This window comes from Miniopterus schreibersii (assembly GCF_964146895.1).
Source record: "Miniopterus schreibersii genome assembly, chromosome: 9".
NCBI classification, from domain to species: Eukaryota; Metazoa; Chordata; class Mammalia; order Chiroptera; family Miniopteridae; genus Miniopterus; species Miniopterus schreibersii.
This window is the reverse complement of record NC_138118.1, coordinates 39,765,574-39,789,234: the sequence shown is the minus strand read 5'-3', so window position 1 is coordinate 39,789,234 and position 23,661 is coordinate 39,765,574. Positions and strand designations below refer to the sequence as shown.

Below are 23,661 nucleotides of genomic sequence, written 5' to 3'. Positions count from 1 at the left end.
ATTTTTCCCCCACCGGTGAAAAGGCTTCACTTTTGCAAATGTTTTTAGATAAACAAAATGCATTAGCAATGCTGCTGCTATTGTTATAAAAGTGAGAAAAAAATAAGAATGTCTTTACTCCTAACAGGTTTTTCCTTTATCATTGGTGGTATCTTGCATATGGAGAAATTAAGCAAGGATATCTGCGGGCCCTGCTAAGATGTTCAAGTAGTTTTGTGATCACAATGGGTTTGCACCATGTTTGGCTTACTTGAGCTGATTTTTTTCTCATGAAGTTTTGTCCTCAAAGATGTTGCATAGCAGATGCTTAGGACTTGGATAGTCTAAAGGGTAGCCCTCTAAGACTCAATTTAAAGAATAATAATACACTTATTCCTTCTCTAGTTATATGGTTTCTGATAATCACATTAACTCACAGAAAAAATTAAATACTCTAGGGCAGGGGTGGGGAACATCCAGACCACAGCCCTTATACAATGGCGAAATCATTTGGTCTGGCCCTGCCCAGACAATCGCAGATGGAACTCGAAATTCAATAAATCTAGGAGCTTTTTTCATAGCTAATTTTTAACTTGATAATTTTGTATGGCCCTCAAATGATGTTATAAATATCCAAATGGCCCTTGGCAGAAAAAAGATTCCCCACCCCTGCTCTAGGGCAATGTTCTCTGGGAAAAAAAGAATTTTGCTTTCTGGAATTGTAGCGTTAGAAAGCTGTAGACTAGGAATCTTGTCAGCATGGCCAGCTGCAGAGGACACCTTATTCACTGCATCCACCTTTCAGTCAAATCTATTTGGATATTAAAACATCAGTGTTGACCTACCAGTATTGCTCAATGGTTAGAGCATTGACCTGTACACTCAACCTGTACACTGAAGGGTGGTGGGTCCAATTCTGATTGAGGGCACGTACCTGGGTTACAGGTTGCATCCCTAGCCCATTAGGGCATGTGCAGGAGGCAACCAATCCATGTCTCTCACATCTCTCCTCTCTCTCTCTCTCTCTCTCCCCCCTTCCCTCCCTTCTTCCATCCCTCCACTCTCTCTAAAAAAATATAAAAATCAATGGAAAAAAAATCCTTAGGTGAGGATTAACAAAAAACAAACAAACAAACAAAAAAATCAGTGTTTATTTCTATTCTAAATAATTTGAAATAATAATAGTAATAACTGCTCCCAACAAGGTCCTGCCTTTTAATTAGACTATGTATCTTTCCTAAATTCTTGTTTCTTTATCAGTGGGATCTAGTGGGCCAAAGTAAAGGTGTTTTGATTTTTTAATCTAAATACTGTAGCCAACAAAAATCCAATCTTTGCCTAACTGAAAAGACTAGGCTTTTCCAGGCTCCTGATGAGTATCATCTCTTCAAAAGGCCTCATTCTTTTCTACTCCTCAGTGTTCACTTCCATTTCTGTGATGTTTATATCCTCCATTATTCCGTGTATAGGCCCTAGATTCTTCTCTTAGCTCGTTCTTTCTTTTGCTCACTTTTTATATTGCCACCCCCCTTGTTCAAGTCTTTATTGAATCTCACCTGGGTTATTTCAGTGAAACCCAACTGATCTCCCTGCCTCATGTCTCTCCTAATCCATCCTTCACATAGCTGCTCAAGTAATCTTCCCAAAGGAGTGCTGGGATTTTGTTACTCCCCTGACTGAAAACACCTGAGTGCCTCGTTGATGCCTGTGGAATAAAACAGAGCTCTTCTCTGCGGCCCGAAGGGCTCCTGCTGTCTAGGCTAGTCTTCTCCACATCGTGGACTGCAGTGTATCCAGACTTTGTACTTTCACTATTGTTGCAATGTGCTTTCCCACCTTTGCGTATGGAAATGCCCAGTGTCCCACCTGCTTTGTGACACCTTCCTTGATGACCTCACATAGGAGAGGTCATATTTTATATTCATTCAGTGATTGCTTCTTACTACTTCAGCAAACATTCTGTAAGGATGTAGAAGGGATATAAAGAATTATTCAATGCAGCCCCCTGTTCTCAGGTGTAATCAGTTGCGGATCTAGTCACACAAACAATGGTCTGTAATATAATGTTAAATTCGAAAATAGAGGTATTAGCAAGTGCTGGGATCAAAGACTGTATACACAATACCTTGAAGGGAGGCCCTGTCTGCTTGTTTTTGTTTAATCCTTTTTGTACTGTGTAGGGTTTTTGGTAATATTAGTTCCTTTTGTTAAATGCTCTTATTAGTAAATTTCTCTTCTGCACTATTCTCTTGCAATATTCCAATGACTTTGCTTTCTCTAGTAATTCTGCTTTCCTTTTTTTTTTTATCACTCTTTCCTTTGTATGGTTTTTGGATATGTGTATAAGCAAGGAAAATACTGACTCAGTTTAAAAACAAACAATCCTACTTCACCATTTTGAAAATTGTCAGTTGTATTTCTTTTCAGGTCATTTATGTATGAAAAAAACAAATTCTTTTAACAATGGTTTTTCAGTAAAATGGATTGTTTTACAATGGCGTCACGACTACCCACAGCATAGGATCTGGTAGCTAGCAAGAGCTCAGCAATTCTAGTATGGATACTAGAAAGAGAAACTTGGCTGATTCCTTATGCTGTTGCTCAAACTGATTTACTGAGAAGTTCCTACTGAAGTTTTCCTCACTCATCTGTCAAACTTAGTACTATAGACAACCACCCAAGGCATCAAGGAAGACTTCTCCAAAATGTCCACTCTAAACTGTTAAGCAATGTGCACTGCAAGCTCTGTGGAGAATGAGCTCTAACTCCAATTAGCTATTCATCCATCTCTCTACAGAGGACAACTGCAGGTTTGTAGCATCCACAGGTCACTGTCTTAAACATGAACAGTGTTTCAGTGATTCACAAAGTCTCATAAGGGCATTTACCATCTTTACCATGTGCACCTGATCCAGTACAGTGCCTTGCATGTGAATAAAAGAGGAAATGTGGACCAAAAGCTTAATTTAGCCATTTATCAAAGCTATGTTTTAATAGGTGCCCAGACTGTGAATAACTGTCTTGAATGTATGTTGTGTGCAAGCCAGCCTCCTACCATTGTCTGCTGGGATGTGGCAGGCACAGGGAAAAGATGAAGTTTAACAAAAGAAAAACAGTTCTAAGAATCAGCAGTATGCCAGCTTCTTAGGAGGCAATCCCTTCCAAATCCACCCTGTGTTTTTAAAGGTTGTTAGGATTTAGAAAACGAACATCTAATAAGCCTTCTGTAGGCTGAAAGGCCCGTCCCTGCCCCTGCTTCTGCTAAGGTTATACCATCCAGGCAGTGCACAGGAGTGGATGAATGTCTGAGCCTTTCACCAGTCAGCCCTGCATAGGGTCTGTGGGTCTTGAGGGGTGGGAAGGGACAACAGCCTGGGGTGTGAGGGGGTCAGATGTGGTTGCAAATAGTCCTTGTCAGTTTAAAGCATCTAAGTCACACCCAGTGTGCTCTAATTGGGGAGGTGGTTAGGAACTCTTGTTAGAGGATATTTTTTAAAGTTAAAAAAAAAGGTATTTAGGAATGTTTTAATGAATAGCAAAGAGTGATATATAAACTGCTTATAAATGCAGAAAATTTAAACCCAAGTGTTATAACAGTGATGACACAAGGAATGAACAAAATTGTTTTCTTTCAAAATGAGGTGACTCTTTCTGAAAACTTCCATTCTTTTCATTCACAGATGATTTTTATTTGTTAGATTATTTCCAGGATATTAGTTAAGAATTTAAATCAAGGGCATTCATTTTCTTATACAGTAATTTTATTTTTTTTATCATTAGAGTTGAAGTTAAAGTGGCTAAGTAGAGACACTTAAATTTATTTTCTCCTGTTAAACTGTATTCTTCTTGTGGAAGTTATAGAATATGTATTAAGACTATCTGGAGACACAAGTAGACAGTGTACACTGTACCTTAAAGTAATCATTTCATATTTATTCACATTAATTTTGCAGCATCAAGGGAAAGCTATGATGAACCTATGATAAAGCTACTTGAAGCACTATAGCTAGTTTAAAATCACTGTGAGGAAAGTCATCTATAGTTCAACAGATAGAGATATTTGGGAAATATTTTTGAGCTCCTGTGTTGGGAACATAACAGGTATCACCTCAAATAACAGACATATAATTGTTTCGTATTATTAAAATAAAAATATTGTTATGCTCCATATTTTAACTAACATATCAATTATTAAAATATATTGCTTTTCACTTAGAAATCAGCTTTAAACAGGTTCCTACCTTTTTCTACAATATGTGATTTTATTTTGTTTTTTCAAGCTTTATTGAGATATAACTGACATATAATGTTATGTTAAGTTTAAGGTGTACAAGTGGTTTGATACACATATATATTTCAAAATGTTTACCAAAATAAAGTTAGTTAACACATTCATTCTTCAACTCTCATAATTACCATTTTAATGATGTTATTTTATGGTGAGAACTTTAAAGCTCTACTCTCATAGCAGCTTATAAGTACACCACACAGTACTATTAACTACAGTCACCATGCTGTACATCTTACAACTGAAGATATGTATAATTTGACCAACATCGTGCCACTTACCTATTCCCCAGCACCTGCAACTACCATTTTGCCATGTTTCTATGAGTTGAATATTTTTAGATCCCACATAGAAGAGAGGTCATACAGTATTTGTGCTTTTCTGTCTGACTTATTTCACTTAGCATAATGCCTTCAAGGCCCATCTCTGTTGTCATAAATGACAGGATTTCCTTCTTTTTATGGCTAAATATTATTCCATATATGTACACCACATTTTCTTTATCCATTCATTTGTCTGTGGTTATTTCCATGTCTTGCTATTGTGGATAACTTTGCCATGAATACAGTAGTGCAGGTATCTCTTTGAAATCCTGATTTAATTTTCTTTGGATATATATTCAGAAGTGAGACTGTGAATCATATGGTAGTTCTATTTTTAATTTTTTTAAGAATCTTTATACTTTATCCATAGTGGCTGTACCAATTTACATTCCCACCAACAATGCACTAGAGTTTCGTTTCTCTGTATCTTTTCCAGCATTCGTTAACTCTTTTCTTTTCAATTATGACCATTTTAACAGGTATGAGGTGTAGCTCATTGTGTTTTGTTTTGTTTTTAATCCTCACCTGAGGATATTTCTTCCGCTGCTTTTCAGAGAGAATAGAAAGGAGAGAGAGAGAAAGAAGCATTTATGTGAGAGAGACACATCGATCAGTTGCCTCCTATATGTGCCCCAACAAGGGAGTGGACTACAACCTAGGCATGTGCCCTGAATGGAAATTGAACCCCAGACCTTCCAGTGAACAGGACAATGCTCCAACCAACTGAGACACACCAGCCAGGGTTGCTGTCTCCTTTATAAAGACCAACACTTTATGATGGCTCTTTTCTTTTTTTAAAAAAAATATACCTTTTTTGATTTCAGAGAGAGGAAAGGAGAGGGAGAGAGAGATAGGAACATCAATGATGAGAGAGTCATTGATTGGCTGCCTCCTGCATGCCCCCAAATGGGGATCGAGCCCGCAACCCAGGCATGTGCCCTGACCAGGAATCAAACCCTGATTGCCTGGATCCTAGGTCAGCCCTCAACTGCTGAGCCACACCCGGCCCGTCATAAGATGGCTCTTTCAATGAGCATTGACACTTTCTTCAAAAAAGTATTATCTGCCCCCCAAAATGATCACCTTTTTCACCCCAAATGTTCACATTCACACAACCACGGATGCCATGATACTTTCAAGGTACATCTGTTAAACAACAAAATGAAGCTTCAAATTCAAAATTTCCTTCTTCCTTAACAATTCCAAATCACAATTAAAAAATTAAAAAGCCTGAATCTTCTCTTTCAATTAACATAATTCCCATAAAATATTAGCTTTATATATTTAGAATAGAGAAAATGAAACAGCAAGGTAGTCAATTGATTTTCAATTACATTTGGCAACTGGATGAGATGGAGATAATGGGGCATGTACTTACAGTTCAAACCAGTGACTAAATGGGAGGGTTCACATTTTAAGGATTCCACAAACCCCAAGTATGTAAATTAACACCTTTATTCACTAATTAACAGGTGGTTTTTTTTAAATAACATTTCACCTAGACATTCTACAGTGTTATAATTTTAAAAGAACACATATAGGAGTATTTTAAATGCTCCACTTAAATCCAAATGGATGACTATAATTAACTAAAGAATTGCAATTAAATAAATTTATAAAAGTAGATTTTCAAATAGAATTTGTATATAAAAGATAACCAGTCAAGCCCTGGCCAGTTTGGCTCAGTGGTTAGAGCATCAGCCCGTGGACTGAAGGGTCCCAGGTTTGATTCTGGCCAAGGGCATGTGCCCCAATTGCAGGCTAGATCCCCAGCTATGGTAGAGGCATGTGCAGGAGGCAGCCAATCGATATGTCTCTCTCACACCTATGTTTCTCTCTCTCTCTCTCTCTCCCCCTTCCACTCTCTCTGAAAACCAATGGAAAAAATATCCTTGGGTGAGGATTAAAATATATATACACACACACATGTTATACATATATGTATATGTAAAACCAGTCAAAATATATAATGTATACATATAGACAGACCTCTTTCTTTATAAATTCACCTTTAAAATTTTTAGCATATACTGTAACATTGTTATATATAGTATATAACTATACATAATATATACTCTTAGCATTCTCATTTAAGTAATAAAGATCCTTTAAGCTATTAAAACAAACTGCTAATAATCTAAAGCACAAATTTTTACATGATATTTAGCTCACACATTATTTTATACTGTATACTTACTACATCAAACTTCTGAGTGATGTTCCCCTGGACATCAAGTAAATAAACTTTGCCATAATGTGTGCCCAGTGCCAAGAACTGTAAGAACAGAGAGGTCAGTTTATTAATGTACCATTAACACACAATTACTAATAAAATCATTTTCAAAGTTAAGATCTTAATGCATAAGTAATCTGTAATGCCTTAGACGATATGCAGTCCTTGGAGAAGGTCTATTTCCAGCTTCAGGGAAATAACAGGACAGGGCCCACTTTACTGTGATAGTGCAAGCTAGCTGTCAGAATGACTCATGAGGACCCTCATCTACTGACAACTAATGGTGTGTACGTGGTCTGTACACAATGCCTCATGGACTGAGGCAGCAAATTAAAATGCAGGTATGAAAGCATGACCAACCTAAGGTTGAACTCAAAGTCAGAAGGGAATTACTAAACAACTCACCTTAATTTATGGCTAATGTGTAAATCTGTGCTATCATTTAAATTCAAAATATATATACACAAATAACAAAGTACTATTTTTTAGAAAGAAAAATCCATGCCATATCAAAAGATGAAAAACTCAGATGTACTTATACTATCAGTTAGCATTAGAATGCCTCTATAAAAGTTAATGTATAATACTGAGTGTAAATGTTTATATCCTAATGCAAAAAAAAAAATCCTTTTCTGTCACAAAATAACTGCCGAGCTCCATATTCATCTTATGATATGAAACTAGTTCATAACTCCCACTGTTCCTTTCATCTGAACTTAAGCCAAAAGAAACTTTAGGACTACCTGAAATATGACATAAGATTTTTCTACCTTTTTACTTCTTTATGCTTTACTCAAAAAGTTCCAAATTCTCGGTAATTCAGTGCATGTGAGCATGCTTCATTGCAACCTATAATGAAATGCTCACATTTACAGGCACTACTAAGCATTTCAGTCAAGCAGCACAATCTTTAAAAAATAACCTTGTAGAAAGTCAAGATTTAAAAAGATTTATCAAAATGGAATTGCTTAAAATGAAATTTTGGTTCAGGCACTTAAAATATGAAGCTGCATTAAAGAGGAGTCACAAAAACGGAAATAAGGGGTTTGTTAGAAATTCATCCCCAGCAATGCCTTTCACTCCTGCAAGGTTGTGCCTTTTTTTAAAGAAGAAAAAAGTCCCCTGGGTAAAAAAATCAATACTGGTTAATAAAACATCAGATGTGCAGACATAACTAGGTATGACGACTCTGCTGCACAGGCCTGCCTGAATGCACCAGATGCCATGCCGATTACTCATCCAGGGCAGACAGCAAGCCTGGTGAAAACAGGATGCCTGGGCCCTAGAAAGGGAAGGGGCAAGAGGTAATTCTGGGGGGAAATTAGTTTGAATATATAAACCAAACCAGGATGTTTTCTCCAAAGCAAAAGAAGATTCTAATCAGAAACAGAGGACTCAGTTGTAATATTTTCTCCACAGTGACACTGTCAATATTTGAATTAAAAAAACCACACAATACTAACTAAAAACAAACAGTACTCCACTTCACTACACCCCAAGGACTCTACAGTATTGACTCTCCTCATAAGTACTGTATTTAGTTTTTTAGAAAACTACGGGGGAATGGATCCTTAAAGCACTTTACTACTAGGACATTCTCAAACACCTCTGTGAAGGCCATATTTGAACTACCAATTATACTTTATTAAAGTTTTAAAGGTTCTAAGCAGGGTACTTTATCTAAACATTAATTCCTTCCCTTTTTCCTTTTTTATTAATTACTAGTTTAATCCATTTAATATTTAAGATAGGAAACAAAATAATTATTTTAATTTTATAGTTTCAACCTAAAACTATAATTACTTTAGAATATTTTTGGGGGAAAAATTACAGTGGTTTTCACAACAAGCTACTTTTGTTTACAAAAACATTTAATCAATTAGTCTGGCCAGCTTAGCTCAGCGGTTGAGCATCAACCTATGATCCCAGAGATCATGGTTCGATTCTAGGTCAAGGTACATGCTCGGGTTTCAGGCCTGATTTCCCAGTAGGGGGCGCGCAGGAGGCAGCTGATCAATGACTCTCATCCTTGATGTTTCTCTCTCTCTCTCTCTCTCTCTCTCCCCCCCTCTTCCTCTCTCTGAAATCAATAAAGATATTTTTAAAAAACAACATTTAATCACAGATTAGATAAATTACAGCTGCTCTCTTTTAGAAATAATTTTATGTACTTTAAAAAAATCGAAGTTTGATAAGCCAATTGGAGAGGTCTTCAAAAATCTACTTAACTACGAAAATTATTGATGAGTTATACTTACATTTGCTAATGCTTTTGTCTACTTAAAATGCAACAAAAAATGCAAAATTGGCCACAAATCACAAATGTAAATACAAATTCTTTAAATGTGACTTTCTTTCCAGTCATTAAAATTTTATAACTATTGAATTTTTTTAAACCTGAGAGCACTTACAATCCAGGATGAGCAAAGAATAAATAAAACTTAATTAGCCCCTTCCATGTTTAATTACAAAAACTTGATTCATTTTATGAAGTATCAGATTGTACATCCAATCCTTTTGAACACTTCCTAGGATAACTGCTTTTACTGTGAATGACTGGGCTTTTTGTACATAAACAAGTAAAAGTGATAAGCAGTCCTTGGACCACAGAGGAAACAAGAAGTAGCACATTTCAAATGTGGTCAGCAGTATATTATCTATGTTCACATAACATTTTTAGTATTCAAAGCAGACAGTGCCTTCAATTACATAAGAGGAAATAAGCCCTGGAGTTGATGTGACTTCCCTGGAGCTATGGACAGTAAAAGAGTTAAAATACTCTCTACTGGACCAGAAATCTCATAAAAAGAAACATGGGCCTCAGATCAAGAGTGCATGTTCTAAAAGTTAGCACAGATTACAGTTCCAACTGTTAGGCTCCTTGACCAAATTTATTTAAGTACGGTGTAAAGTGGGATGTCTGAGCAGGTAAACTCTGTTCTCCATGTCATCCAGTCAATGGTTCACTCAACACACAAAACACAATAGCACCTACAATATATACAATAAGCAAAGGGTGACACTACAATGAGACAGACAGATATAAAAGATGATAATTATAATTAAATTTAAAGAGTTTGCTTAAAATGAAATATCTCTAAGACTTTATGGAACATCAGAAATGTCAGCTTTGCTGAACTTTGAACACTGAAGGAGGACTTGGACAACAGACACCGAGGCAAATGGGGCAGACTTGTGCTAAAGACCATTTTAGGCAGAGTGGAATACAACTTGTTCAAAGGCATGGAGCAAAAAAAGCAGAAAAAAGTCAAGAAATTACAAGCAGTTTTAAATGAAACATTCAGTTCATGACCAGGTGAGGAGACAGGCAATGGGGCAGGAAAGACTGGTTAATAGAAGGCATTAATATTTATGGAAAGAAGAAATGTAGAAAAGTTAAGGGGAGGGGTATGTGTGTCCAAATCATGAAGACACCAGGAAGCCAATGAAGAATTCTAGGAAGGATTACATGATCAGATCTGAGTTTCTAGAAGATTATTTTAATAGAAAGAACTGGAAGGAATGAACTAGAATGGAAGCAAATCTTTGAAAGAAAATAGACTGGTTCACAGTGCGTGCATTAGTTCCAGGGAGAAATAAAGAATGCCTAAATTAAAGAGAAGTACTCAGGATGGGAGTGGAATTCAAGCAGCTGAGATGGAGTGGAATCCAGGTAAGACAGGTTATGAGGAAAAAGAACCAAACACTACTGTCAGAGCACACTTATGACAGAAAGTGCTACGACATAAGGCCAATTACCCAGAGGGCAAGACCACAGAGTCTTATATACCACATTAAGGAGTTTTGACTTTACTTAGCAGATTATGAAAATCATACAAGGTTTTAAAATATGTATTTCTCACAGATCATTTTGGCAACCAGGTGGCAAGTGGGTTAAAAGTAGAAAAATCAGCCGGGCCGGGCGTGGCTCAACGGTTGAGCGTCGACCTAGGATCCAGGCGATCGGGATTCGATTCCCGGTAAGGGCACATGCCCAGGTTGTGGGCTCGATCCCCAGTTGGGGACGTGCAGGATCAATGCCTCTCTCATCATTGATGTTTTTCTTTTCTCTTTTTTATAATATATCTTTATTGATTTCAGAGAGAGGAAAGGAGAGGAAGAGAGAGAGAGAGAAACACCAATGATGAGAGAGTCATTGATCGGCTGCCTCCTGCAGGCCTCCTGACTGGGGATTGAGCCCTCAACCTGGGCATGTGCCCTGACCGGGAATCAAACCCCGACTGCCTGGATCCTAGGTCGACACTCAACTACTGAGCCATACCTGGCCAGGCTCATCATTGATGTTTCTATCTCTCTCTCTCCCTCTCCTTTCCTCTCTCTGAAATCAATAAAGATATATTAAAAAAAAAAAAAAAAAGGCAGAAAAATCATAGGCACATGAGTGCAGACAGAAGATGAGGACCTAAGCTAGGGCAGAGTGGTAAGAAAATCACCATAACTTAGGGAATGACTGGGTGTTAAAGGAGGAGTCAGCTTTGGCTTACATGACAAAGGAGATGGTGATGCCAACAAATGAGATAGAGAATAAAAAATGATGCAAGGCTAGAGGGAAAAGAAGAGCTCATTATGAACATGCTGAGTTTCCGGTCAAAACAAAAGATAGAGATGTTTAGAAGGCACTTGGATACATAATCACACTATTCTGGGAAGAGGCAGTGTGTAGGTGGTCATAGAAATCATGAAACTGAAAATCAGAAAAGTACAAATTTAGAAGACATGTGGACAATGGACCAAATCTTGGAAAAACCAACAAGTAAGGGAAAGGTGGAGGTAAAAGTAAGTGAAAGAATGAGAGGAAGTAACAGAAAGTGCGAGAACATAATAACAGAATGGTATCATGACAATGAAGTTTTGAGAGGGCGAAACCCACAGTTTTAAAAGCAGCAAAATGCTGCCCTAGCCAGTTTGGCTTACTGGTTAGAGCATCGGCCCGCAGTTTGAAGGGTCCTGGATTTGATTCCAGCCAAGGGCACCTGCCTCAGTTGTAGGCTCCAAGCCTGGCCCCGGTTGGCACACATGCAGGAGGCAAACAATCAGTGGGTCTCTCTCACAACAATGTTTCTCTCTCTCTCCCACTCTCTTTGAAAAGCAATGGAAAACATCCTCGGGTGAGGATTAAAAAAATGAATAAGTAAATAAAAGCAGCAAAATGCCAAAAAATCCAAGTGCAAGAAACATTTCCAAGCTCTTTTTATGAGGCCAGTATTATCCAAATTCCAAAACCACATTAAGATACTACAAAGAAAGAGAATTACAGTACAGGTCAATATCCCCGATGAACACAGATGCTAAAATCCTCAACAAAATAGTAGCAAATCGGACCCAGCAATATATCAAAAAGATCATACACCATGACCAAGTGGGATTTATTCCTGGGATGCAAGGCTGGTACAATATTCATAAGTCAATAAATGTGATTACATCACATAAACAAATTGAAAAACAAAAATCACATGATCATATCAATAGATGCAGAAAAAGCAGTTAACAAAATCCAACACCTATTTTTAATAAAAACACTCAGCAAAGTGGGAATAGAGGGGTCATAACTCAACATAATAAAGGCCATATATGACAAACCTACAGCCAACATCATTCTCAATGGGCAAAAACTAAAACCATTTCCATTAAAAACCGGAACAAGACAGGGATGTCTACTTTCACCACTCTTATTCAACATAGCACTGGAAGTCCTAGCCAGAGCAATCAGACAGGAAGAAAACATAAAAGGCATCCAAACTGGAATGGAGGAAGTAAAACTGTCATTATGTGTAGATGACATGATATTGTACATAGGAAATCCTAAAGATTCCACTAAAAAACTACTAGATTTAATAAATGAATTCGGCAATGTAGCAGGATACAAAACACCCAGAAATCAATGGCATTTTTATACACCAACACTGAACTCTCAGAAAGAGAAACTAAAAAATAATCCCATTTACCACTGCAACAATAAAATTAAAATACTTGGGAATAAACTTAACTAAGGAGGTAAAACACCTGTATTTGGAAAACTACAGGACGTTGCAAAAAGAGAGAGAGAGGAAGATACAAATCAGTAGAAGCATACACTGTGTTCATGGACTGGAAGAATTAACATCATTAAAATGTCCATACTACCCAAATCAATCTACCTATTCAATGCACTCCCTATTAAACTACCAATGGTATATTTCACAGATCTAGAACAAATACTTCAAAAATTTATATGGAACCAAAAAAGACCCAAATAGCTGCAGCAATCTTGAGAAAGAAGAGCAAAGTTGGAGGGATCACAATACCAGATATCAATCAAGCTATACTACAAAGCCACTGTAATCAAAAAAGCCTGGTACTGGCACGAGAACAGGTATATAGATCAATGGAATAGAACAGAGAAACAGGAAATGGAGCCAAGCCATTATGCTCAATTAATATTTGACAATGGAGGCAACAGCATACAATGGAATAACGATAGTCTCTTCAATAAATGGTGAAGAAATTTGACAGGCACATCCAAAAAACTGAAACAAGACCACCAACTTATACCATACACAAGAATAAACTCGAAGTGGATAAAAGACTTAAATGTAACACATGAAACCATAAAAATCCTAGAAGAAAATGTAGGCAGCAAAATATCAGACATCTCACGAAGGAGAATTTTCACCACCGATACATTGCATAGGGCAAGAGAAACAAGGGAAAAAATAAACAAATGGGACTACATCAAAATAAAAAGCTTCTGCACAGCAAAAGAAATCAGCATCAAAATGATAAGGGAATCCACTGCCCAGCCAGTGTGGCTCAGAGGTTGAAGGTGGACCTATGAACCAGGAGATCACTGTTAGATTCTTGATAAGGGCACATGCTCAGGTTTCAGGCTCAATCCCCAATGCCGGGGTGTGCAGGAGGCAGCTGATCGATGACTCTCTGATCACTGATGTTTCTATTCTCTCTCTCTCTCTTTTCCTCTCTCTGAAATGAAAAAGAAAAGAAAAGGGAATCCACTGTATGGGAGAACATATTTGCCAATGATACATCTGATAAGGGGTTAATTTCCAAAATATATAAAGTACTCATACAACTCAACAAAAAGTTAAGACAAACGAACCAATTAAAAAATGGGCAGAAGACCTGAATATATACTTCTCCAAAGAGGGCATACAAAAGGCCAACAAACATAAAAATATGCTCAAGGTCACTAATCATCAGAGAGATGCAAATTAAAATGACAATGAGGTATCACTGTGTATACACCTGCCAGGATGGCTATCATCAATAATCAACAAGTAATAAGTGCTAGCAAGGATGTGGAGAAAAAGGAACTCTAGTACACTGTTGGTGGGAATCCAGACTAGTACAAGCACTATGGAAAACAGTGTGGAGCTTCCTCAAAAAATTAAAAATGGAACTGCCATTTGATCCAGTGATCCCACTTCTAGGAATATATATTAGGCCTCCCCAGGCCTTCACCACAGTATTGTCTTGTGTCCATGGGTTATACATATATGCATATAAGTTCTTTGGTTAATCCCTCCCCCCTTCCTTCTGAAAATCGTCAGTCTGTTGCATGCTTCCATGCCTCTGGATCAATTTTGTCAGTTTATTTTGTTCATTAGATTCCACATATAAATGAGATCATGTGATACTTGTCTTTCTCTGACTGGCTTATTTCGCTTAGCATAGTAATCTCCAGCTCCCTCTGAGTTTTCTCAAAGGGTAATAGATCTTTCTTTTTTATAGCAGCATAGTATTCCATTATGTAAATGCACCAGAGTTTTTAATCCACTCATCTCCTGATGGACACGTGGGCTGTTTCCAGATCTTATCTATTGTAAATAACACTGCTATGAACACAGGGGTGCATATATTCTTTCTGATTGGTATTTAGGATATATTGGTGGTTCTAGGAATATAACCTATGTCTGTTCCATGCCACAGCGTGTATCGCTAGGGGAGAAGGTAGGAAATGAGGTGAGGTGAAGAACAAAAGTGGACTAAAAGGCCCTTGAACAGGAAGAAGAAAAGAAAGATGGGTATGGATTCAGATGAGGTGGGAAAGGGGTAAGGAACTGATGCTGATCATGCCTGATAGTTTCAATTTTCTTAAATAGAAATGACCCAGGCAGGGCGTGGCTCAGCGGTTGAGCATCGACCTATGATCCAGGAGATAGAGGTTTGATTCCCAGTCAGGGCACATGCCCAGGTGGCAGGCTCAATCCCCAGTCAGGAGGCAGCTAATCAGTGATGACTTTCTCAACACTGATGTTTCTGTCTCTCTTCCTCTCCCTTCCTCTCTCTGAAATCAATAAAAATATATTTTTAAAAAACACATTTAAAAAAAATTAATAGAAATGACATCATCCTCTAAAAGTGAAGGAATAGTGATTGAGAAGGAGGACTGAGGACTAAAGAAGCTGATGAAGAACAAATAAATAACAGCATTTTTAGTGGCTGAGAGATACAATAAAGGACAGAGGTATAACAGAACTGAAGATGCTGGTGAAGTTAGGATAGTTAACCATTTGATAGAAAATTTTTAAAAAAAATGGATTGGAGATCAGGGCTCTGTAAGGTCACAGAACAGCATTAGAGAAATTAACACAGAAGTCTGATGAATAAAAAGGTTCAACAGAGAGTACATTTAAAGATCCTCAGGTTCCAGGTACTGACACCATCCAGAGAGTGGCCTTAATGCTGGGAGATTAAACAGGGCAAAAGTGGAATTAAATTAGTTTGAAGAACTGCAAGGTCAGTCTTCAGTGAATAAAGGAAAGTGACTAGGAAGTTGGAAATGGCAGCAACTGAGGAGGGGTAGATGGTGGTGCAGCTAAAAGGCAGATACCTCAAGAAGGATGTTTCTGGTAAAATGAGAGACAGCAAATGTTTTAGTGAGTGAGGTTGAGTAAGTACAGGACCCTGTTTACAATGGAATGAAATTTAAAGGACAAAAAAACTGGGTGGGGACAAGGAGGAGGAGCAACACTGAAGGTAACACAGGATAAACCCAGGAATTGGATCAGAATTGGGGAGTCTGCCTTTTGTGGATGGCAAAGACTCACTCCTGGGGCTCATAGGACAATGGCTGAAACTGCCTCGCCTCCGATACTCGATTATGACACATTTTGTTTTGATCCAAGAAGGGACTAAGGGTGCTGTACAGTACTTAGCCTGGACTCAGAAAGTTGGTGGAGGCTTTGTTACAGCAAAGACTTAGATGTGGAATAGATTAATTCACTCATATAATCTATAATAATTTGGGGTCTCTCTACTGATTCTTAATACCTCCAACATAATCCCTTGTACTCTATGAAAGCACTGAGCTCCACAGATTCTAATCTTAATACTTTCCTACTCTACTACTTATGATTTGAGGAATTTAGTGATAGTGTTTCCAAGAACCACTTACTATAAATCTTTTACATCCATCATTGTCTAAATTCTACTTGATACACCCTTAGAGTGTGCTCTCTGTGTGTATATAAATACATTATATATATATATATATAAAATATTTTTGGCCACTGTGTTTATTTTTTATGGTGAGGAAGAAGAGAGGAAGAGTGGCAGAAAGACACAATTACTGCGAAAAACCACCACTAAACACTAAAAGCATCAGGACTCCAAAGTATAAAAAAACTTACAATAGAATGACTTACAGAAGAATGATCTGTAAGGGCTACCTTACCTTGTCATGGACTGTCATGCAGCTAGCTGCATCCTTCTGAAGGATTTCAGTTACCCCATTGGAAAGCCTTTCATACTTGAGTTTGGGCTCCTCTTCACTCTCTTCTTCCTGCACAAAAAGCAGAGAAAATGATAGCCGACATGGATTTATCTGATATTGTCAGAGACCCAAAACACATTTCTTAAGGGGGACCCAGAGACGGTTCCCTCAATGATTATCAATAACTACAACCACAGCTAAAGGTTAAGATCTTCATGTTTCACTTTTCCAACTGGGTGTATCAACTGCTACAAATGCACTAGTAGAATAAATTCAAAAGCTGAAAACAGGATTATCCACGCTTACTTTAACAGTAATCAACTTTGGCATATTAAATACAAAACTGCCTGGTCCACTATGCAGACATATACCAAAGAAAGTAAGTCAGCAAAACACTTGTCATTATGATCTCAGGGTCATAAAAACTCACAGCAATAAGAGAGGAATACAATAAATCTCTAAAGGACATTATTGTATTTCAAGAGTATAAATATTTTTGTCAGATTTGAGATAAGAATATCTCATTTTAATTAGAAAATATAATTATAAAAATTAAATCAAAGTGAAAGAAAATTGTAAATTTTATATAAAGCAAAATGTATTCTTCCCCTTCAGATAAAAAAATTTTAATATTTCTTTTAAATAACTGATAATCCATGATCATTATTTAGTTTATGTTAGAAGATATTTGTTTAATCTCATATAAATAAACCTACTTATGCATTAAAATTTCTTAATAATTTAATAGGTATTATTATTATTAACTTCATATGTTTAACCTCACTGTTGAAACAGTATAAGATATCCTTAATCCTCATGGCTATGGAATAAAGTTAGGAATCTCTACTGACTATAATGGCCATTAATTAATGAATCAAGGATAGTTATAAAAATCATTACAGTGATTCAGAAAAAGATTTTACTTTACTGCATCAGTATGTAATGAGAAACCAAAACAATGTATATTATATATCAATACTTGTGATAGGATAAAGCTGGCCAAAACAGAAGTTCATAAAAATAATCTACTCATGGACTTTCCCTTTAAAAATAATTGTATAGCCTTCACCTTCCAGCTAGTACTCGAGTAGCTTACGCACATCAATGTTCCAACCCAGAATAACCAGAAAGGCTTAACAAAATATATTGCAACATCAGTCTAAAGGCACCAATTAAAGGGCTGCTGAGGCAACCTGAACTACAAGGACCATGAATGATTCCAAGGTGGTGGAGAAAGGATGGTGAGGTGAGGTAAGCTGACATTCTACAGCCATTCTTCCTAGTGGGATGTACCAATTCTGGGTACAGGACAGGAGCTGAAAACCCAAGCTCTTGCCTGGGAAGATGGCTACTGCTGAAGGTATGGAAAGCAGCAAACCTTTTGGTACTTGTCGGCATAGCGTGACAAATTGGAGACTTGAGGGGCTAAGATCCCAGTGGAAGAGTAAGGCAGATACTTTTCCCCATGAGACAACTCCCAATTTTCAAACCTGTATGAGATGTGAAGCTAAAAAGCTAAACAGAAAGCCTCAAAAAATGCAAACAAACCAGTTGCTTTGATATGCTGAGAAAATAAGAATTAATGTTCAGAAGCCATCAGCAAATGAGGTCCTGTGAACACCACCACAGATTCTAAGGAACACACAAAAAAATGCTTACCAAAATGTCAATCTAGCTTTGACTCATTTCAATCTCGGATTGGAGTAAGGTAAATAACCCAAACCTATCTGCCCAGTAAAGGGAAGGGTGACTCCTGGGAGAAAGAAAACTTCTCCCGGGAATTTTCACTTACAATATTGAAAATTCAATAAAAAATTACTGGGTATGCCACAAGACAGGACCAAATGACTAAAAATCAAGGAGGAAAAAAAGACCATAAAAACAGACCTATGGGTGATCTAGATATTGCAGTTAGCAGAAAAGAACTTTAATATAACTATGACTAACATAACTATGTTCACAAAAACAGAGGAAATGATGGAGAAAATAGATGAAAAGATAGAAACTTTCAACAGGGAGTTGTAATCTGTAAAAAAGAATCCAAAGTTTTAGAACTGAAATTAAGAACTCAATAGATGGTTTAACAGAACATTAGCAAAGTAGAAGATAAGATCAAATATATTCAAAGGGAAGCCTAGGGGGGGAAAAAATGGGTGAAAAAAAACAAAAGAAAAGAATGTGTGAGATATGTGGAACACAGTAAGAAGGCCTAACATACTTTTAATTACAGTCCCAGAAAGTTAAGGAAAATGGGAGGGAGGCAGGAGCAACATTTAAGAGGTAACAACCGAGAATTTTTTTATTAGAGACTTTATTTTTTTCATCACCATTTATCCCCCCATACCTTCTTCCATCTCCACCTACCACCCACCTGCAATCACAACACTACTGTCCCTGCCCCTGAGTTCTTTCTCCTTTTTTTTTTCTTTTTTGCTCAATCCCTCCACCCCCCCAAAAAAACTCCCCACCAGAGCTGTCTGCCTGCTCTCTATCTGAGAATTTATTAAAACATAAGACATCAACCCACAAATTCAAGAAGCTCTGCAACCCCAAGCATGATAAATATGAAGAAAATCACACCAAGGCATATAACAGTAAAAAGAAAATTAAGTAAAGAAAAAATGACTCATAGAGTAAGAAGTGCTGGGCCTACTGAAGTATATAAGACTGATAGGACACACGAGGAAGAGACTGCAAAGTCAAAGGTATACCAAAGTCTTTACCTCTAGGGCAAAAAACGGTATCTTCACATGGAAAGAGGCTAATTTGTGCATAAATGGAAGGATGAGACATAGCAAACATTATGTCATCGGCTTAGTATCAGATATCTCATTTCATACTGACTTTAAAAACACACTATGGAGACTTAAGTATATTTATTCCATTTTACAAATTTTCAGTAGACCCTGATGATAAGAAATTTTAAGTAATTTCATCAAAACACACACCAAAAAGACAAAACTCAAATTCAGTTATAAATGTTCTAGAAACAATGCTTTGAATAACACACTACCCAATCTCCTATGAAAATGATGCTACAAATCACAACGTAAGCCTCCAATATTTATGTCTACAAATAATATGAACTACAGGATCAATAGAAAATGTTTTAAAATGTGTTTATTTAGCAGGTGCATTAGTTATCTATTGCTGTCAATTTTACACCAAAATTTACTAACTTAAAACAACAAATATGTAGTATTTTACAGTTTCGGTGGATAAGCAATACAAGAGTAGCTTAGCTATGTGATTCAGACTCAACGCCTCTCATCTCGCAGGCAAGATGTCAGGTGAGGTTGCAACCATCTGAAGGTTTGAATGGGGTAGAGTATGTGCTTCCATGATGGCTCACTCAAAGGGTTGGCAAGCTGGTGCTGGCTGTTACAGGAGGCTTTATAGTTCCTTGCCTCATGGACCTCTCCTAAGGACATGAAAGGTGGCTTCCCCCAGAGTAAGTGATTCAAGAGAAAGAAAACTGGAAGCTTCAATGTTATATATGACCTAGCCTCAGAGGTCGTACACTGACACTTCAGCAATATTCTGTTGATCATACAGGTCAGCCATGATTCAGAGTGGGAAGAGAGAACACAAGGGCAGGAAAAATAGGTGAGGATCATTAGAGGCCATCATGTAGTTTAGCTACAAGAGTAGTAATTACATTTTAAGAGCAATAAACCTGGTTTTAAAAAATCACTATTCCATGTGTATGATGAGCTGTCAATTTTTCTTCTCTAAGTATACACAAGCTATTAGTTGTTTATTTAGTAACAGAGTGTTAAAATCAAAGACAGTGTTAACTACTATTAATTTTGCAAGAATAAGTTTATAATAAGCCCAGTTATCCAAAAGCATAGTTATTTTGCAAGAATAAGTTTATAATAGGCATAGTTATCTATATACTTCTTTAAAAAAGTAGCTAATGATAATCAACTCAACCCAAGGAGCTGTTACATGTCAAAAAATGACCTGCTATTAAAATAAAATATGAAATAGCTAATTAACCAAGTATAAAGAACCTAGAAAAAGGAAAATCACCAAAAAAAGGGGCAACAAATAAACAAATTAACACTCTACTTATACACTTACAAGAAATAGAAATCATTACAAAGTTAACATTAAATGTGGAAAAATAATGTGTACATTCTGAAGTAAATGTGTTAAATACAAATTGAATCCTGAATGGTAGTCTTTATAATAAGATGCCACATGTTGCTCAAGTCTGGACATCAAATGTGCATCCAATGTGAAAAGTTAATTCTAGCCTCTTGACTATTTTACATAAAAGCACTCATCCACAGACCATTAGATAAAGTTACTGTAAATAAGGTTTGCCTGTCTTATTTATAAGTGAAAACTAAGTAATTCCTCTCACATATATATACAAAAATAAATACTTTCACAACACAATTCACTGAAGCATTCATGCTAGGCTTCAAAAACCATAAATAAAATAAAAACTCCAACATTAGGCACTTGATATAGCCTTTCACGCTTTTCTGACAGGTATCTTTCATGTTAAGTTAAAGCAAGCTAAAGGTGAACTTTAAGGTTTTTTTTCTGCTTGTTGTAAACAAAGAAAATGGAAAGTGATTCAAAAATACAATTCACAGAGGTTATTCTACTGCTGCAGTCTATATATCACATTTTGAATAAAAATTTTTTTTTAAAAAATCAAGCAGATTTAATAGAATTTCACTTTTTAAAAAATTTAAACACAAAAAAAGGCTTCTGTATGATTTGAACTTCCATGAAAAACCACCCAGTGTTAGTAAAAGCAAATCATTTTGGTTAAATTTTAATAATCGGGCAAACCTACAAATAAAACCATCAACAGTCTTAGTTAAGATGAGAGTAAACTGTGTTTCTATGACAACGCAGTAAAATCGTACAAGTTCCAAGTTGCAGCTAAGCGGAGATATGACCAGTGACATTTATTCATACAAGAAAAATTTGCAGCTTTCCTTTAAAAAGAATCAATTCCTCAACTAGCATGGATTTTCACTCAGTGTACAGCACTTTTAACTCAAGACAAGTCCTTAAACCATCACAAAGGATTCCAGAAAACTCTGAAAATAAATTTCATATCACAGTCATTCTTACTGAATTTTGAACTTAAAAGCAAAAAAAATTACTTTTGGGGTAACAAATTAAGGCAATTAAAGACTCTTATTTTGTTACTAATGTTACAGGGTAAATTTGCATGGAGGAAGTGCTATAACCTAACTTACGATCGGTATACCAACAAGAATATTGCCCTTTTCGCCTGATAATTTCAAATTCGTGTACAAGCAATTTTTTGGTGTTTACAACCAATTTTTCATGCTGTTTTCACTTTATCCATATCTTCCATACACTAGTACATTTTACAAACCATTATTACAGTCCAAATGAAGACTTGGATTTTCACTTTTTAAAATGTGTGTCACATAAATTCTGGAGGTTAACAGAGAGATTACTATATTTTTTGTTGTTACTATTAATATATAGAACTTAAAATTTTATTTCTGGATACCATTTATTAAAATCCAGTCTTGTCTTGTTTCTGGGCCCTCCCCGCCCCCAATAAAATTACACTAGAAAGACTGAAGAGGAGAGGTAAGATACAAAATCCAAGTTAAGTTAGTGAAAAACACCACCAGTTGAGCACTCCTAGACAAGGAGAAAGATCTCAACTGAACCTCTAAGAATTTTAATAAGGTGAATGGTTTAGTTGGTCTCATGTCATCAATAACAACTGACTAGGGACAAATCCTTTTAATAAATATCCATTGTTTTAAAGCTAGACATAATAGGGAACACTAACATACTCAAAAAAATTATTAAAAAAATGTGATTTAAACTTCCGCAGTGAAAAACCAAGTATTAATAAAAAGCAAGTTAACAATCAACCATGAATACGAAGGTATAAAATCAAGTCTTTCCTCCTCTAGAACATTCTCTCTAGAATTCTAATTACCTTAAGGAAAACTAAAATATTCAAAACTGGTAGTCAACCTTCTAAGTTTAAGATACAAAAAAGCTATCAAAGTCTAATATCAGAACATTTAAATTTTAGAAAATTCACATTTTATAAAGTTTCTCTTTATAAATCATAGCCTATGGTATACTAAAATATTTTTTATCACTACTAGAGAAGATAGAGAACAAAAAATAAAACAAAACACAACTGGTGTCAAATACAAACAAGACTTTCTTTTAAAAAGCATAACTGAAATTATACTGTAAGTCAATCAAAACATACAATTTGAGCCTCAAAAACATAACTAACAAAATTTTTAAGGAACAGATCTATTGACTACAACATATTATCAACAAAGTAACAAACAGTCAAAAAACTAAGTATCATTGTATAAATCATATGTAAATATACATTTATTTAAAACTATAATCGTATCAATAAATGTACATGGACAATACAGGACATCTCCAAATATGCTATATCAATCTTGAACTTTTCCAGAAAAAAAGTTCTATGATGAGAAGAACTGTATAAAAAAATGTATAAAAGCATAAAACACATACAGTTAAATAAGTGATCTTCAACCGGAGGTGATTTTGTGCTCCTGGGACATTTATATATTTGGCAATGTCTGGAGACATTTTTGTTGTTACATCTGAGTGGGAGGAGGAGATGGTGCTACTGGCATCTAGTGGGCATAGGCCAGGGATGATGCTAAACATTCTACAATGTACAGAACAATCTCCCAGAACAAAAAATTATATGGCCAATAATGTTAAGGTTGCGAAATCCTGGAAAATCTATTTTCAAAGACTAATAACAAAGAGAAATGTTCTCAAAACATTGTATTAGGTGAAAAAATAGGTCATAAAACCTGCTTTGCATGATCCAAATTTTATTGAAGAAATTTATATAGATATGGGGGGGACCAGAATAACCACTACCAAAACAGTAATCTTCCTATGCTTCAGTCTCTTCATCTATAGAATGAAAGTAATCATAGGGCCCACATCACAGGGCTGCTGTCATTATTCCAGAAGACAGAAAATAAAAATCACTATTGTAAGCTATTACCAATATTTTCTAAATTTTCTAAAATAAACATGTATTATGTTTACTACAGAAATAAGTATATGACAAAAATAA

General features: G+C 36.2%; 1 protein-coding gene across 2 annotated transcripts in view; it reads right to left on the bottom strand.

Moving 5' to 3' along the window:
• VPS41 (VPS41 subunit of HOPS complex) overlaps window positions 1-23,661 on the bottom strand; it is a 184,657-nt gene that overhangs the window by 142,648 nt on the left and 18,348 nt on the right. For both annotated transcript variants that reach the window (XM_081147818.1, XM_081147819.1), the window contains 2 exons: window positions 16,518-16,625; window positions 6,788-6,865 (listed from right to left, as the gene is read on the bottom strand). In XM_081147818.1, the coding sequence (XP_081003944.1) occupies window positions 6,788-6,865; window positions 16,518-16,625 (186 nt within the window). The remainder of the gene's footprint in view (window positions 1-6,787; window positions 6,866-16,517; window positions 16,626-23,661) is intronic.